Source organism: Lathamus discolor, chromosome 10 (assembly GCF_037157495.1).
Source record: "Lathamus discolor isolate bLatDis1 chromosome 10, bLatDis1.hap1, whole genome shotgun sequence".
NCBI classification, from domain to species: domain Eukaryota; kingdom Metazoa; phylum Chordata; class Aves; order Psittaciformes; family Psittacidae; genus Lathamus; species Lathamus discolor.
In genome coordinates this window covers 16,833,266-16,850,867 of record NC_088893.1, presented here as the reverse complement: position 1 = coordinate 16,850,867, position 17,602 = coordinate 16,833,266, and the positions used below count along the sequence as shown (strand labels likewise).

The 17,602-nt window shown below is 38.5% G+C and overlaps 1 protein-coding gene across 4 annotated transcripts in view; it reads right to left on the bottom strand.

The window, feature by feature from the left end:
* Positions 1 to 17,602, bottom strand: part of FAM13B (family with sequence similarity 13 member B) — a 49,391-nt gene that overhangs the window by 7,562 nt on the left and 24,227 nt on the right. For 3 of the 4 annotated variants that reach the window (XM_065690334.1, XM_065690337.1, XM_065690335.1), the window contains exons 8-20: positions 15,908 to 15,949; positions 14,678 to 14,833; positions 12,604 to 12,739; positions 12,351 to 12,374; positions 8,611 to 8,678; positions 7,943 to 7,997; positions 7,395 to 7,542; positions 4,778 to 4,843; positions 3,500 to 3,710; positions 1,717 to 1,846; positions 1,163 to 1,244; positions 654 to 883; positions 212 to 295 (exon numbers count right to left, since the gene is read on the bottom strand). In XM_065690334.1, coding sequence (XP_065546406.1) covers positions 212 to 295; positions 654 to 883; positions 1,163 to 1,244; positions 1,717 to 1,846; positions 3,500 to 3,710; positions 4,778 to 4,843; positions 7,395 to 7,542; positions 7,943 to 7,997; positions 8,611 to 8,678; positions 12,351 to 12,374; positions 12,604 to 12,739; positions 14,678 to 14,833; positions 15,908 to 15,949 — 1,432 coding nt within the window. The remainder of the gene's footprint in view (positions 1 to 211; positions 296 to 653; positions 884 to 1,162; positions 1,245 to 1,716; positions 1,847 to 3,499; positions 3,711 to 4,777; positions 4,844 to 7,394; positions 7,543 to 7,942; positions 7,998 to 8,610; positions 8,679 to 12,350; positions 12,375 to 12,603; positions 12,740 to 14,677; positions 14,834 to 15,907; positions 15,950 to 17,602) is intronic. The other variant, XM_065690336.1, reaches the window with a different exon arrangement.

Sequence of the window (17,602 nt, the reverse complement as noted above, 5' to 3'; positions counted from 1 at the left end):
GATCTGTGGACAAAGGGCCTATTAAAACATACTTCTTTTCAGTCTGAAGTCAACACAATAAATTCCCCTGACAGCAATATGGAAACCAACAGACAGCTCTGTTTTGAGGAATTAAAAAGCCCCAAAACCACCCGCATTAGCTTCTGGTACTACTACTGCACAAGAATTACTGCTCTATTAATAGAGCTTGATGAAGTAAACCAAGAATTACCGGCCGCCCATGTTGACTTTCGTAATACAGGAGGCTCTTCTGGAGAGATGTTTTCTCTTCTACCAAATGGTCCTTTGTCATTTTCTGTCAGAAGAATAATTCACATTTAATGCAACTCAAGTCACTTTAACAGTTTTTCTACCTTATTGGCTATATGGATGCCTTAGACACACTCCACTTAGTCGATACCATTCATCCCACCTTCATCCATTCAAAGCTGTTCAATATTGTCAGCACACACTTAAGAATATTTTAATAAAGAGTGAGAAGGGAAAATGTGGTTCATCATTATTTCCCCACGGAGTCTGAAATACAAGGGTCTTGTAAAGGGCTGCTAGACACAGGCATCATTTTGTTGATAAAGTGATAACCTGAAGTGCCTGACAGTGCTCTGTTTCCCTCTGTTCTCTTACAAACAGCCTATCCGTAGCTTTATGCTTACTTTTATATCTTCTGGCAAACATCTCTCAACTCGTTTTTCCTTTAACCTTTTCAAAATGAGTTCAAGTGTGGCTTCCTTGGTGGGCTTCTTCTCTTTCTGCACAACCTGCATCTCATCTCCATTGCCTTCATCCTCTTGGTCAAGAGAGGAACCAAAGCTTTTTGGAAGAGTGTTACTTCGTGGACGTGTTTGAGGTATGAATTCTCCATCTGAGTTCCTCTGCTTTGCATCTGAAATGAGAACAATTGCTCAGTCCAAAGGTTTAAAAGAAGTAACTCTCAGTTTGTTTAACTGCAAATAAAGGAATATAACAGTTTGCATAGGCAAAATTTCTAATGAACTAAACCCAACAAAATTAAAAGCCAAAGGAACAATATGAGTTTTGAGTATTTCAGAACACAGAAATGACGTATATTTACTGTCTGTGGAATTTTACTGAATGACTTTGCTATTTTAGTCACGTAGATAATTTGTGCTTGTAGAAAACCAGAAGCTGTAGCACCTCTTACCTTTTATTTGCTTTCTCAATTTGGTAAGTTCAGTCATCCACTTTAAAACTTTTGGGTTGGCTGCAATATCACTATAGGAGGGCTGAAAAGTAACATAAATAAACAAAGTCTTATTAAAACACCTTAAGTCTTGCTTACAAATACTTCTTTCAAGATTTGGTAATATTTATGACAGGGAATGGGACTAGTAACAGGGATGTGACTCTTAGCATCAGGTCAGATCTCAGTGCCACCATAACAGCCAACGCTTGTGAAAATAAACTTGAGACTACAGATCAGAAGCTGAAACAGAGAGTGGCAAGATGCTTCTGTCTCTCCACTTATTTGATATCTCCTCAGTCTCACTGCATAATGGCACTGTCTGCCCTTCTTTGGGCTCACGCATTATGGCACATTTCCTAGTATTGCTGTTGCGCAGTTCACTTTCACAGACAGCAGTGCGTAACAGAATCGTTCTCATCTGTGAGCCCACAGTTATTCAGTGATGAACCACAAGAAATAACTTGGCTCCACCATGCAGCCCTCTATCCTCAGTAAAGGCAGAAGTAGCTTACCTTACTGTTTTTCTCTTTTTCAAATTGTTCCTCAAATTGCTTTATTTTTTTCTGCAATTTCTTGACAAGCTGATAAGGTGTCTTGTCTTCCCTTTTGTCATCTTTTGAGCTAAAGGATGCTCTTCGTGTTCTGTATTAAAAACAGTTTTTAAATGTCATTTAAATAATTAAACAAGCGCAAACAACTTGTGTATTTTAGTAAGAGAGGACTAATTTAGTTTTTTTTTCTCCAGTTCATAATTCATTCTTGGCACGTTTTTAGCAAGAGCTATTTACCTACTGAATCAAAATGCTTTGATCTGCTGCCTTCAAAATGCGATGTGCTATTGTTTTCCTCTCTAATTTCTGTAATACCCCTAACAGAAAAACACCATTTTTAATGTACCATTAATTACACTGTCTTTAAACCAGTTCAGGTCTTTCTGGTGGCTAGGATACTTATCTAAGTTACTAGATACCTTCTTGAAGTATCGGGCACAATTAAAGCTGAGGCTAAAAGCACAGTCCTTAGTAATGTGACAGCTTCGCTAACTGTCTCAGGCAAGTAATTAGATATTAATCTAAAACACATCTACATCATTTGTTGGCTTTACTAATACATTTCTAGAGTATGTGATTCTGGTTTTAAATCATCTTTTGCACTTGTTCAGCTCCTTGATGCTGCTTGTGAAAAGCCTTTTTATTTCAACACTGACCATGCGAACTTTCTGGTGCACTTATTACGCAAGGGGCCTGAAAGATCCCTCAACCCAACTGGTGAGATCTATGTAGTTCAAGATATTAGAAATACTAATCTCATCATCTACTAGTGCAGATACTGATTAGTTTCAGAATGAGGAATACAATCAGCACTTTTCTGCAGGTCAGTCTTGTGCATTGTTTTAACAGCACTCAACTATCTTCTGCAGCCAACTGGAGAAAACCTGGGTAAGTACCTGTTTGCATCAATAAATTTAGGTCAAACAGAACTGGAAACTCAAAACTTGGTCTTTCCTGTTCCAGATTTTCTCATTTTTATGAGATTATTTCTTCCCTAACAAGCACAAAAATTCCTCTTAAATTCCCTTTCACAGTAACAGCAGTACACAGTACAGGTCACAGGTTACATACAGTTTTGGAGGGTCACACTCCCAACAGTGTCACACAAATAACTTGCAGCTTGTTTAGTTACAACTCTACTTTAACACACTGGATAGAACAGGCTTGATCCTCTAAATCTGCAGGAGAGGACTGCACTAAGAACCCTGCCTCTGCACTGACCATTACTGCACATTTCAGTTGCAATGGTTTGTGTCTTTACTGGGAGTGGACAACATGCTAGGCAAAACAAATCCAAAATGATGCAACATGAAAATAGCTATTCATGCTACTGGGGGGAAAAAAAGCACCAAAACTTACATAAAACCATAGACCAGCAGTCCAGTAAAGACTGGTAAACAAATGATATAAATACTATCTTCAGTGCAGGAAGTGACATTACAGCCCAGACCTAATGCCAGGGAAATCTTTGCAAGCTCAGCCTATTTTTATACTCTTTCCCTCAGCATCTGCCAGTGGCCACTTTGAGAGACACGATACCATCTCAGATGAACCTCTGGTCTGACTCACTGTGGCAGTTCCTGGGCAGGCAGAACAGCCAAAAGGCCATATGATGCTGCATTTGCCCTTGATCTTCAATTAGTTCATATCATGAAAACCCACAATGATCTTAACCAGCTGTATTTTCATGCTTGTAGTAACACCTCCTGCCCCAACACCCACCAAATGGCATTAAAATACAAACCTAACAAAGGAAAGTGCTTTGGATGATGAATCTAAGGTTTCTGGATCATGTAAGAAGCGCTGGCTTTGCCCAAAATCCAGGCTCCGATGTGACAGTATCGGATGACAGTCCTCTTCCAAGGGATGATTAGTCATCCTTCCAGCCTGTGGGGAAAGCTGAGCTTCTCCAGATTCACTGTCCTCCTGCCAAGACTTGAAAGCAGGAAAAGGATCTAGAAGATAAAAAAGGGACACAAAATGGTACTTTGCTGTTAACGGAATTATAAACAAGAGTCAAAAGGAAACAAAACTCTGTACCCACTGCTTAGTCTTGTATGCTATAAAGGATGTGGTGTCATACACAAAGTGGATATAAACACTGAAATACATCATAAAGCTACAAATTCTGTCATGTAGCAACTGAAAGAAAAAGGTACCAGAATGGAGTATGCACACTAGGATCCCTTTTTCCAAGTGTATCTTGGGAGTATGCATTTCTGAACAGTTCCAGCAGTGTGAGAGCCTTATTTACATATCAGAAATCCAAAGTTAGAAGGATGTATTTATTATCCATTGTGATATTTTGCTGTGGAAATTAATTTTTATACCTTACACATGTACTTTGAAAGATTGTCTTCTTGGTTTTGAAGACGTTAAGCCTGACAATAGCTCTTAAGGTACAATACCCATTTGCTTAAGTTGTCTGAAAGGAGTGTTGTTGGGTTTTTAAGTTTAAAAGCATCTTGACACCACTGAGAAAAAGAGATTTCTTAATTTGTGGAAGGTGATTTCTTTTAGGCAGGGGATTCCAAAACAATCTTTTAAATTCCTATATAAAGCTGCTAACATCCCTTCCAATTCTTAGTTATGGTTTTCTTGCTGTCTAACAAGAAGTTAATGCGGCCTTCCAAGCACTTGAATTCACAATCCCACCCCCCTTTTCTTTCAAAGAGTTGCCTGTATTTCCCAGTTCAAATCTGAAATTTGAAAACTGGGTTCAAAGTGTGCAGAACAACATTAAACCCACAAAGTAACCTTTAAAAAGAGATAACCCTTGAACCTGCTTTCCACTGCATGTTGACTAAGTATGATTGGGGTTTGTTTTGTTTTGAAGCTCTGATCTTATCTTGCCTGTTTACACAGAACAAGACAGAAGAAAGGGACTGTTTAGAAGCAAGCAAAACAACTGCAGATCGGAATATTCCCAAGATATACGGGACAGCAGGTGAAGGGTTAGCTAGAAAGCAAACCATAAACTATCAAAAGGCAGATAACTGAACGTATGGCGAACCATACTTACCCTCCCCTTCTCTCTGCAGATGCATTGTTTTGAAATCAATGAGGGGGTAAGTGATAGGGCATGGCGCTAATAAAATGAAAAAGAATGGCAAAAAATACTAAAGTGAACACACAGCACAGTCAGAACAAACTATACATCACATGTAAAGCAGGAAGATATAGTACCAGGGAAAACCATCCCATCCTTTAGGCCAGGCCCTGAGCACTCTCAGCTTCCAAGCACTTTCAATGGCAGGTGAGGATGCTCAGACCTGAGTGAATCTGAACTTCTTACTGAAAAGGTTTACAGAGAACTGACACAGGAATAGTAAAGACTTATTGTAGTTTACTAAGAGGCTCATGCATCCTCACATTAACAGATGGCAAGTTCTCAATGTGCTTTTGCTCACGGCTCTTAAATAGAGATGGTAATTTCCAAAAGGCAGAACAAATGCAGAGAAAATACTCAAAATATAGATTAACTGATCTGTTTTTCTGCATTAAGCCAGCAAGCATTTTATAACCATTTCCAAGAACTCTGCTGGTTTTACATTATATAGGCTTTTATAACCCAAACAAGATTTGGACTAGCACAGATTTCTTTACAAAGCCATTCTACTTCAATGGAATGCCACAAGGACTTGCAGTGCCTTGGAAGGCTGATATCCTGATAACCATTGTAAACAGGACTGAACAATAGCCAAAGTTAAAATACTTTGCAATGAAATAACACCTCTTACAAGGTATCATGATTTTACTACCAAGAAGCTTGTAATGTAAGTTTGTATATGGAAATACTACTTTCTTTTCAAAGTAAGACTCAAGAAGCTATTTGAGTAAGTAAAACCAAAGCAACTTTTATGAGCAGATTTAAGGGAATAATGAAAATGGAAGCCACAAACCTTCTGAGAGTCCGTATTAAATCCGATTAACACAAACAGAGGGTGCAACAAAATGTGATGTGCAAGTAAGCAATTCATGTAAATAAAACACCGAGAACATAAGCAGGGTTATTTTTTTGCTTTTAGACTTTAGACAAAGTTATTAACTTGGGCAATGAGAATAAAAACCTGGACTCAGTGTCTCCAGATGCCTGCAAATCAGTTTCTATGTGACATGACATACAATGTATAGCTTGCTAGGGCTCAAAAAGGCCAACCAGCAAGTAAATCTATCACAATTTGCAAGCTGCATCGTTTGTAAAAGGGAAATATGGACTCAAGGAGGCAACACACTTGGAAAACAGTCAACACTGGTGAAGAACAGCAAGTTATTGCCATCTGAACTTCAGGACAAAGCTTTATGTGCTGACATGCTACAATTATATGCTGCACTGTTAAACTACACTCATTTCAGGTGCATCTCACTGATTTTAATATTCACAACAGAGCAACCAGAAGTCAAGTGCAGCCATTCTTTTGTTACTAGTGTCTTACCAACGTTTGACCATGCCACTCACAGGCATCTTGAAGAAGAGCTGTCACTGGAACAGCCTTTTGGAAGTAAAAACCTCATCACCGCATAGTAAATCTGTACTGTAGTTGCCAAGTTGCATTTCCAAGTTTTTAAGACTAGAAACAAGTGGACTGTGGCCATTGATCAGTGACAGTTCACAGTATTTCAGCAAACTCTATCACTTGCTTTTTTTAAGGTGCGATGATTCAGAATATCAACACCAGGCAGAGGAAACAGGATATAAGGAACACATAAAAAGATGAGTACCTTGAAAAGAAGATACTGACAAGAGTGTTTTGCTCTGGTTAGGAATAGGTTATGTTTTTACCCAAGTAAAACAACACACATTTGAACAACAAAGTTCAGTAAAGTCACAAGCTTCAGGGCTTGTTAAACCTGGAAGGCCATGAAGAATAAGGTAACAAACAGAAGGAATCCTGCCTGAGAGAAAACTCTGTTCCAAACATTTTCCTTTCCTAAAATCCCAACAATGGAGGGAGAAGGGGCACAGGAATAACACCCATCTGCAGCTTTAGCTTCATAACTTTAGAAAAATTAGTTTACAGCATTAGAAAAATTAAAACTGTTTCAAGTTGTCCAAAGACATGGAAACCAACATCTGACATTCCTGACGTTTAAAATATATTAACCAACAGATCTTGCAGAATAAATGAAACATGAACTGCTGCATTTAGCAGTTTAGTGATTTTAAGTCAAATTCAGCTTGTATTAGAGCTTCTATAGCTTACATTTATAAAACCCAGAAAACCAGACAAGCCAATGTGAATATGAACTGTGTGACATAACTGGAGGTGTTTTGAAGCACTGGGATGACAGACTCAGGGTTCTGGGAACCACAAGTCACCTTGAAAACAAAAATTAGTAAGAAACAATAAAGAACAGACACAGCAAAACCTCTGCTATGAAAATTGGGCTGTTTTGGCTTCTTTATTTGCTCCTTTGACTATTTTTTCTTCATGTGCTTTTTAAGGTTCTTAATTAAGTTGCAGATAATTCTGAAACAAGATGGGATCTATGTCATGGCTTGGATCATCTTACTATGTGTACAGAACATATTGTTCAGATTGAACCAAAGGAAACAAGTGTTGTCTGCTGCTTTCTACTCCATAAAACATTCTATTTATCATTACTCATTATGTTGTGAGTTAAAGGGTGAGAATTACCTTCCCATTTGTCACCATCAGACACATTCTTCAGATCTAGACGTGGTACTTGGACACTCAGAGCTTCCTCAGAAACATTAATGTTGCCATCCCCCAACATCTCTGAATCAGTATTTGCGTTAAGATCACAAGTCTTGTTACTTGAATCCTGTGTTGAAACAACAGAAGAATGTTGTTGTTATTATTTAGTAACTGGAAATGAGGTACCCAAACAGTGTCAGATCCAGCATTGCTGGGAATTGACTCGAGAAAGATTTCTTCTTTCCTGACTCAAGGAACTATAAACAATCTTCCCAACCCCCAACAGCAGCCAATTGTTTGCATTACAGAACATTCCTCACAAGACGCATAAGTATAAGCTTGCTCTGCTGCTAAAACATCCTGTGATGCAAGATGCTGAGATCTCTAACAGAGGTTTTGCAAAGCTTGCAGGAGCCCAACAAACGCAAGATGTTAAAAGCTGAATTTATTGGTTTTCTTCATAACTGCATTTCATGTAAATTTATAAGATGCTGTGCACCTGGATAGAAATGAAATCATAATCTTACCAGAAACATCTCTGAAGATATTCTATCATTGCCACCAAGCAATATACTATTTTGCCTAAAGAGAAGAAACACATCTAGTTATAATTCTAAATACAAGTTCTTAATGGACAGTAAATACTATACACTCCCCTTTCATTTTATTCTTACATATCCAAGACCAGTTAATAAAACAAAACCAGCTTAGAGCTTTATTCTCAAACTGGGAGGAAATATTTTCAAACTCAATTCAACTCATACTGAGATTTCAATCAGTGCTCAACTCCAATTGCAAGCGAATTTAAAGCTTTCTGGCTAATCACTATTACCAGCAAGAATTCTTTTCTCATTAAGAGCAGTAAAATGTGCCAAAATATTTTAAAGAAAATCACTTGTTCTTTTGTTTCTCTTGCCCAGAACATAGGCTTGTCCTCAAAAAAGCCACGATACATATCATATAGGCTTGTATTTATTATCTCTTTTAAGTGCATAAAGTTCCATGCCTTTTATATCATCACCATAAAAAGTTAACTCCATCTTACCTCCTCTGTTTTCACACATGAAAAGTTGTGCTTTTAGTTTCAACTCCCCCATCTTACACCGTGTTGTCACAAATCACAGCTTGGTACACTTAGGTTTCAAAACTGATGTTACACATTCTGCCGTGTCAGTGACTAAAAAAACATACATACCCTTCACTATTATTTTCTCCATCAACATCTGCATCTTCATCACGTGTTTTCAATAATACATCTGCAGCCTGTTGGCAAAAGGTATGTTTAGAAAGATTTGGGAATGGCATTGTCAGCTGAAAACATATCTGTAATCATCTCTGACCACAAAAAAAAAACCTCAAAAACTAAAAACACGGCTTCTTGTGTGGTGGTGGAAATCATACTTTTTAACCAAGCCATACCAGTCATATATGTATAACCCAAGGTCAGTAGCTAGGTGTTTTAGTCACTAAAAGACAGACAACAACTTTCTGCCTTCAGACAAACCAGTTTTTACCATTTCTTTTAAATATTAATACAAACAACTCTACTGCAAATTGTCAATCACAGCATGAAGTTTGCGGGGACTGAAACCATGGCAGTAAGTATATCCTAGTCTCAAAAGTAATAGTTGACTGTAGACTTGTGCTCGGTATATATGAAATGAAACAAGTCTGACAGACTTTGTCTGTCAGAAAGGAGCTACTAATCCCTGTTACTAAATAAAGCAGCAACAGAACTGGAAGGGGATGAAGAAACACTGGCATTTCTGTGACACCATCTCACAAAACAAGCTCAGATGAATACATGTCACCATTTTGTTCAGTGAAGTTGGCACAGGAAGACTGACTACTTATTTGTATCAAAGCCCTGTATTGCTTCAGTATCTTATATGCCATTTTAAATATGACATTTTAAAGTAACATTACATTTGGTTTTGGACTTTTAAGAAGCTCTCACAAATGACCTTTAAAATGTCTGAACATTAAATCATAGAATAGTTTGGGTTGGAAACGACCTTTAGATCATCCAGTTCCAATCCCCCTGCCATGGGCAGGGAAACCACCCACTAAACCATGTCACCCAAGGCTCTGTCCTACCTGGCCTTGAACACCACCAGGGATGGAGCATTCACAACTTCCCTGGGCAGCCCATTCCAGTGCCTCAAGACCCTTACAGTAAAAAACTTCTTCCTTATATCCAATCTAAACTTCTTCTGTTTAAGTTTTAACCCATTACCCCTTGTCCTGTCACTACAGTCCCTAAACATAAAATCACCTCAAGAGTCCAAACAGTTGCCAGTTCTACGCTGCTGATAGTGAACATCCACCCTTATCAGACAAAACTCCATTATTCTGTTTACACTATTTCAGTCCTCAAGTCAAATTCCAATTAGGGGAAACAATTTCTAATCACAGAGCATTTAGCATACTCCAGCAGGTAATGTGCACCCTGGAGATGAGCTCTGCATGTTTTGCATAGTCACACTTATTGTACTTGTGGGAACAACTGCTTCTGTTTCTATTTCAGCCTCAAAGGAGAGCTCACGTGCTCCTTTCTTTCCTACAACCCTACGTGCTCCTGTCTCCTTTCATACAGAAAAATCTATGTATTTCCCTTTAAGATCTCCCTGAAAGATCCAACTCTCACAGCATCTGAAATTCTGTATTAAGAGGGTAAAAACTAACATTAAAACACCCAAGAATGCATCAAGTACAACAGGAGTGCATCTATACATGCCCATGTGGCCCCAGGCATCATGTTCCCCTTTATATTCTTAAGCATAGTAATGAACGTGGAACTCTGAAGTGCCCATACTTCCTAAGAAGTATAATTCACCTTTCTCAGCTGTTCTTTGAAACCACAGAAACCACGTAAAATGCACTGAAAAGCCACCAATTTGTACCAATTTTTGTTCCTCCATCTACATTTGTATTTCCTGAGTTTTGATCCCTAAAGCTCAACATATATTTTAACTGGAAGAACCAAAGTGTTTGGAGTTAAGATGAGGAACTCACTCTCTACTGCTTTTGAAGGCTTCCACTAGCAACAGACTGAAAACCTACCACAAACACAAGACTTAAAATAGCCAGAACAAGACTTATGGCAGAAATATGGAACTCTGCCCTGTACTGACAACAGAGTTCTTGCAAACACAGTATTCACCTGAGCTGGATAAACCATTATCTAATTGCAACACCGTGTTTTGTACATTTTGTGCTCTAGGACAATAATGCAGTAGTTTTTATCACAAGGTTTGGCACTAATGCATCAGGAAAGAGCCCAGTGGAATTCTAATTTGCAGAATGGGATTCTAAACCACTATGCTAGTTTAGTAGGAACAATTGATAGATTTGGCTTGTAAGGTGATTCTAGAGTCATTTGGGATCCATGAAAGCAAACAGAAGAATGGGAGAAGAATACATCACAATAGCAAAAAGCACAACAGCAACATTTTGCTGTAATAAAAGCTAGATTCCCAACAAGACTTGCACTTTCACTATGCTAAGGCATCCATTTCTAGCTTTTCAAGTTCACAGACCCATTAAATTCTTCTCGTTAATTGAAGGCTCCTAACAATAGGTTTGCTTATCTGGTTATCTTTCCGGAAACCCTCAGAAAGATTTATGGTCTCATGGGCAAGAAGCTAAAAATCATTGCAGAAGGTTCTCTCTCCACATGGCCACCAAATCTCCCACAGAATTCATCATTAGATTTATGACAACAAAAGTTTTACCAAATAAGTAAGGAAGCATAGAGTTGAATTTTTCATTAAAGTGCTTATTTGACAGCTGTGGATGTGCTGTTCATACAATGGCAGAAACCATATTCTTGTGCATATTGGTATTAGTTCATTTTTGTCAGCAATTATCTGATAGCATTGCTCGATCACGTAAGGAAACCCTAAACATCGGACTGATGCTCACTAGTAACAAATGCGACTACAGCTCAGGCCGTCACTGCAAATTCAGGCCACACATACTACAAACCTTCACTCTGGATTGCATGTGAGGATCTAATAATCAGCAGCTCAAAGCAAAGCTGAGGAATGTTTGTTGTACAGGGAAAACAGTTATTTCAGCATTTCCAGCTGCGACAATACTGGGATTCCATTCAAGCTGTATTCAATACTTGCTTCTTTCAGTGATATAAAGCTGCTCAATTCAAGCATAATACAGAAAAGCAAAGGCAAAACTGAATCTATGACACCTGATTATCCTGTGGTCTGTTTACATTTTTCAGTCAATTTTTGAAGTTTAACAGCAACTTCAAGTATCATTAACACTGTAGTCAAATAGTTCCTAAAGAATACAGCTAAGCATTTTATATTTACAAGCATGTCAGCATCGCACCCTAATATGTGCCAAATCTAGACAGATCCTTCTTCTTTGGAATATAAATTGTCAATCCTGATACTTTTCAAGACAACCACTAAGTGTTGAACCTTCTCAAAGGCCACAAGTCCAACTTCCTTTCATTTTTTTTGCTAAACACCTAAAGTGTAAGAATTGGAAGCGTACACATCAGTATGGAGGGACACAAGCACAGCAGAAGTCAAATATCTAAACAAAGAGGTCCAAGGAGAAGCAACAGAACCTCTTTCAACTAGAAAGGAGAAGTGGTTGAAAAGAACAGGACACTGATGCCTACCCACAGAAGAAAGTGGAAACAGTGAGAAAGGGCCGTGATTAGCTAAGTACAAACCCACACCTTCCCAGCACGAGGATAGTCAAGAGGCTGGAGAGTCTGAAGGCGACTGCTACTTCTACCATTTCTTGATACAGTAAAAGGAGTGACTGTGTGTGGGCTATGCTACAGACACAGCTCTACATCTTCTGCTACTCAGGAAGCCTTTTCTAACACAAGATGTTATTCTATCTGGTGCTATGCCAGCAGCAGTAGTAGTGATAAGATGTAATGCCAGTACACTGACTTACCTGAACAGAAGGAAGGGCTGGTACCTGTGAAAGACCAATAGAAACAACATTAGTCGGAGTCCCACAACCTGCCCCAAAGTATACAAAAATTCTCTGTGCACGTCCATGAAACACACAACAGAAGACAACTGCACAAAGCAACAGCACCAAGTAAGGCTACATCAGAGCTACCAGGAAAACCTGTATCTCCAAAACACTTTGCTAAAGCCACAGCACTGTATGATTTTCATATACAGGAGGCTCTTCCTCTCACCTGAACACTTTCTTCTTCCTCAGTTACAGTATCATGTTTCATAGCTTCACTGTCTAAATCAGTGCAAACCAGTACTTCAGAGCAGTCTCCTGTGTTCTCACTGCTACCAGTGTCATTATCTTCAATAACATCATTCCTAAAGACAAGAACAGAAAGACTTTATCAATCTGCTGTTCCACCTTTAAAATTAAATAAAACAAACACTGGAGGGTTTGAGTTTTTTCCTTAAAGAGTATCAAACATCAGGGTTGTTGGGTTTTTCCCCTCATCAAAATTACTCTGACTGGTAATATCTACAATCTCTATCACCTGAAGGCAAATTTTATTATTTATGTAGTTTACGTATATTTCTGAGGTTTTCTCCAACAGCATGTAATATGACATATTAAAATGTATTTATTTGATTCTTGTATCAAGGGCCAGGCATACACCCCCCACTTACTACGCTGGTCTAAGGAATAAAAGCACCAACAGCCAGAAGCAGTAACATATTGAAACTATCACAACTCAATGAAGTTGCGGTGCCTATGCTCCTCTCAATATTGAAGCCAGCCAGTTTATAGCCCTCTAGTGAGAAATCCCATTATTTCTAACATTTAATCTTCCTAGAGTTCAATTTAAGGCTTGTAACAGTCCATCCAGATTAAAACTAACATACCATATTTGTGTCCATATATTCTATACATGCCACCATCCCTGTTACCAAACGATTCTCTAATTTATCACAAGCCTTTAACTTCCTTCTCCTCACTCAAACAGTTCTGACTTTTAACTCCTTTTTCTTTATTGCAGCAATTATTTAAAGTTAGTTCTAAGAAATCTGCAGTGGATCACCACATTTTTCAGTTCTCCATTTAACTGCGTATTTGACATGTACACAGTCTGCAGGCAGCACTGCTTGAGAGGACCCAGACGACCTCTTTCATGAACACTATCAAGGATCCTCTATTACAGTTAATCCACAGTGATGATGAGCATGTGAAGCAGTTGCTGTGCCAGGAGAGTATATTGGTTTCAACCAGCAGTGATGGCACTTTTAGCCTCCACTGCTATGAAGTCAGCCAGCCTTTAAAGCACTTACGCTGTAACTGAAGGAACTCGACTACAACGGGCCTTTTGGGCAAGTAACCACTTACACAGAGCCTACTTCAAAGACATTAAATCTCTAACACTAAAACTCACTTTTAATTTATTAACACCAGCAATGATTATTACCTTTAAGATCAACTGCTAACTTTAGTGTGACGTTTTGTCACAGATGAGACTTCGAAAACCAGTAAAGATTGAACAATTTATAAAACAGCACTTGAGTCTCTGAATATTTCACATATTTCAGGCTCTGAATCAAGGAATTTAGGTACTGAAGTCCTACTTAAGTACATGTTTTTGGAGTTGGGCTATTAATCATGACTATTTATTTTTAATAAAGCACCAAAATGTACCAGCTTCTCAGTGCTGCCATGGCAATCACTACACTGGTAACATGGCAAGATTTACAATATAAAGAAAACCTGATCAAACAAAGCTGAAACCCAATGCAAACAGACCCACAGTGTTCATTCTATCCATTTTTAGCTATTTCATTGACACTGGCAGCCAGAGAAGTAAAACAGCTATGCTTATGTGGAAAGACAGGGTAAAGAAACTGAAACAGCATGTACAAGAGCTTTCATATGGCAAAATTATGTCATAAGTATCATAGAATCGTAGAATAGTTAGGGTTGGAAAGGACCTTAAGATCATCTAGTTCCAACCCCCCTGCCAAGTAACAGCAGTAATGTAAGAATGAAAGCACTTGGGTCAATTTAAGTACCTACATAGAATTCAGCAGTGAAGCAGTTACAGTCAACAATGTTTTTAGCTACAAGATCAATTTAAAGTATTTGCTTTAAGAGCTGTTGGTTACTGACAACTCACAGAAGTTGATTTGGTTAAAAATGCAGAGATCAACTGATTCATAGCAGAACTGTTGAACAGCAAAAGTCATAACTTCTGCTTTGGGTAAGGTGGTTTGTTTTGGAAGAGTTAAGATACACAATCCTATAGAATCTGCTAAGATACAACAAAATCTTACTGGTTGTTAGATCCTTCCTCATCCCCGCTGGGATTGTTTGCTTCATTGTTACAGCCCAGTCTGTGTTGCTGTATGTGTTTAAGATCGTTATCTAAGCTGCTCTGCAGGTCGAAAAGGTGCTGTTCCACAGCTGCTCTGATTGTTCTCTCTAAAATGCTGCAAGGAAAAAAAGACAGAAAGTTCATACTAAGAACTCTCCTTTTGCATTGATCAATATGCAGAAAGGCAGAGACAAACTTTATACACAACAGGAATCTTTGATGACAAGTACTTCAAGGCGAGAAGAGACTCACTTCTCCAGAAAGGCAGTAGAAATTACTGCACCTATCTTTTATTTCATAAGATTTACATAAATTATTATGAAATCTATGTAAAAGTAATTAACACATTACAGTTACTTATTTTTTTTAACAACATAAAGTTTTCTTAAAGCCTAATACATTAATATGCCAGTAAAATCCTGCATCTGTAAGAGGTCAGAGTGAACCCTGGCACAGGTACCACTTCAGCACAGCTGGCTGCAAGCCCTCCCAAACAGGGCTGTAATCTTAAAAGGCAAGAGGCACAAACAGCAGAGACAATGAGCAAGTACCTGAGGAAGGACACAGGATATACCCAAAGATATATCAAGAAAAGTACTGCACTATTTAAAAGCAGTCAACTCCTTTAAGTGTTTCTTAGCCAGATCACCCAAAATACACAATTAGGCCCATCAAAAATCCTCCTGTAAGAGTCTTAAACCATTTTAGCCCATTTTCAACTCTGGAATTCTGCATTTATTTTCCCCTCAACATTACTACACACAATTTCCACAGAACTGTACTCAATATTAACAACTAGAAGTAGTGCTAAAATACAATGTGAATACACACAATTTCCACTGAACTGTACTCAGTATTAACAACTAGAAGTAGTGCTAAAATACAAAGTGAATGCTATCAGATCTTTAAAAGTCAATCTACGATGTATCCAAGCATAAAACCGAAGTGTTTTAGAATCTAGATTCTACCACACTGTGCTCTCATGCCTCTGCAGTCAACACCGACAGACATTTTTACTGCATTAGTGTTAAATGCCATAAGTGAAATACTTCATGCTAGAATACATTCATTCGTAACTGTAACCATCATTACTGCATACTGCATTTCCTTCTCTTTAAAGGAGACATATCTTCTATGCACATTCCAGTAACAGCACAACTCAAACATTTCATATTTTCATTGCACTTACTCTGCAGAGGCTGGCAAGATACTTATGGGAGAGATGTGAGCACTGCAATAAAGAAAAAGAAGTTAATGTAATGCAAAAACTTATCACACTAAATAAAAGTCTTGAAGTCAACAGGACACAACTCAGAAAATATTTAAAGACTGCAGGTAATGCAGCTACTAAATATGTAAAGAAAACACTGATTTGTACTCCCTTTACTGCTTAGATGAAGGAATCTTAGAGAACACCATCGTAAGACAGAAAGTTGTTAACAGTAGCAAAGCAGATTTGTCTCTCAGTACATTATGAAGCTATAAGCTCTCAGAAGTACAGTCTTTCCCATGGGAAATACTAATCACTTAGTTTCCAAAGATTTCCTGACACCTTGCTTAAGAATGCAGATTTTAACCTTGCTGCCTAAAGCACATTCCACATCACTCTGCTTTCTTCCGCAGTTGCAATCCATAAGAGCTGCTTCCTGCCTGTCAGACTGCTGCCTCATTTTGTTCTGCATCATTCAACAGATGTGCAGCGCTCTCCAAGGACAGCTACAGCATTTCAAGACCAAGGCAGGCACCTTCCAGAGGTTTTGAAGCAGGAGCTAGCTGTCTGGAGAACATCTGGAAATCTCCCAGCACAAGCCACTTCAGCCTAGACTATCAAACTCTTAGGGGTGGTGGTTAACTCATAGTTATGTGGTCCCTCTATAGTCTTAAATCAATATGATCAGAATTCTCTAATTATAAACAAAATGCTTAACTTTTAGACAAAGTGATGATTAATATGCTAAAAAACAAAATAAAAGAAGAAAACCTTACTGTGAACAGCTGTGAGGTACGACTTACATATCCTATTTACAACAAACGAAAGAAATACTAACTTCATTTCAATTGGCAGGTAGGGAGGGAAGCAAACAAATGCTTTTGCTTCCTATTACTTATAACTAAGTTCAAAAAGCTGGAGCCCAACATTTTAGCCCGCCCGTTACCATGCAACAACACTGCTGACACCCACAGCTGATTTTAAATCTTATTTCCATGAATGCATAAAGTAAACTCTGAATACAAAGGAGCTTCCCACTGCACTGGAGCTCAACAGGTACTCTGCCTCTGCCAGATACTCTGATCCCAGCCTGCCTTGCACTAAAACACAGAGATGGTCTCACTCCTTACCCAAGAATAGTTTTAATGCAGCAAGGAGTACCTTGGTCAGACTTCATCAAGTTTAGTAGTAGTTCTACCACCAGAGAGGTAAGATAAGTACACCACCTCAAGCAGACTGGTTTTCTCTTCCTCTCAGCAGAGGAAACACAAACAATAAAGGATTTCCACTGAAACACTTGCTGACAGGAAAGTGGTTAAAGCATTTCTTTAAAAATAGTGATGTTCTTTTGCCTTAGATAACCTGTCCTGAGACACAGCACAGCACAGAATGCAAACCCCACCATGGAACAACTGCACAAGCAGGTACCCACACAAGCTTTTCTTAATGGAAACTTGATTTTGAATCAAGCTCATTTTGATGGGTGCGTTTGCCTTCGTGGAAAACCTAAGCAGATCCAGATCCAAATGCTCTGACAGAACAAGCAGCTCTAAACTACCATTTCAAACCAGAAAGTGCTGCATAGCTTTGGAAAATTAAACCACCTGATACAGAAAGCACATCTTGCAGCCACTGATTTCAGAGCTGCTGGATCAAACATCTGAGGGTGAACGC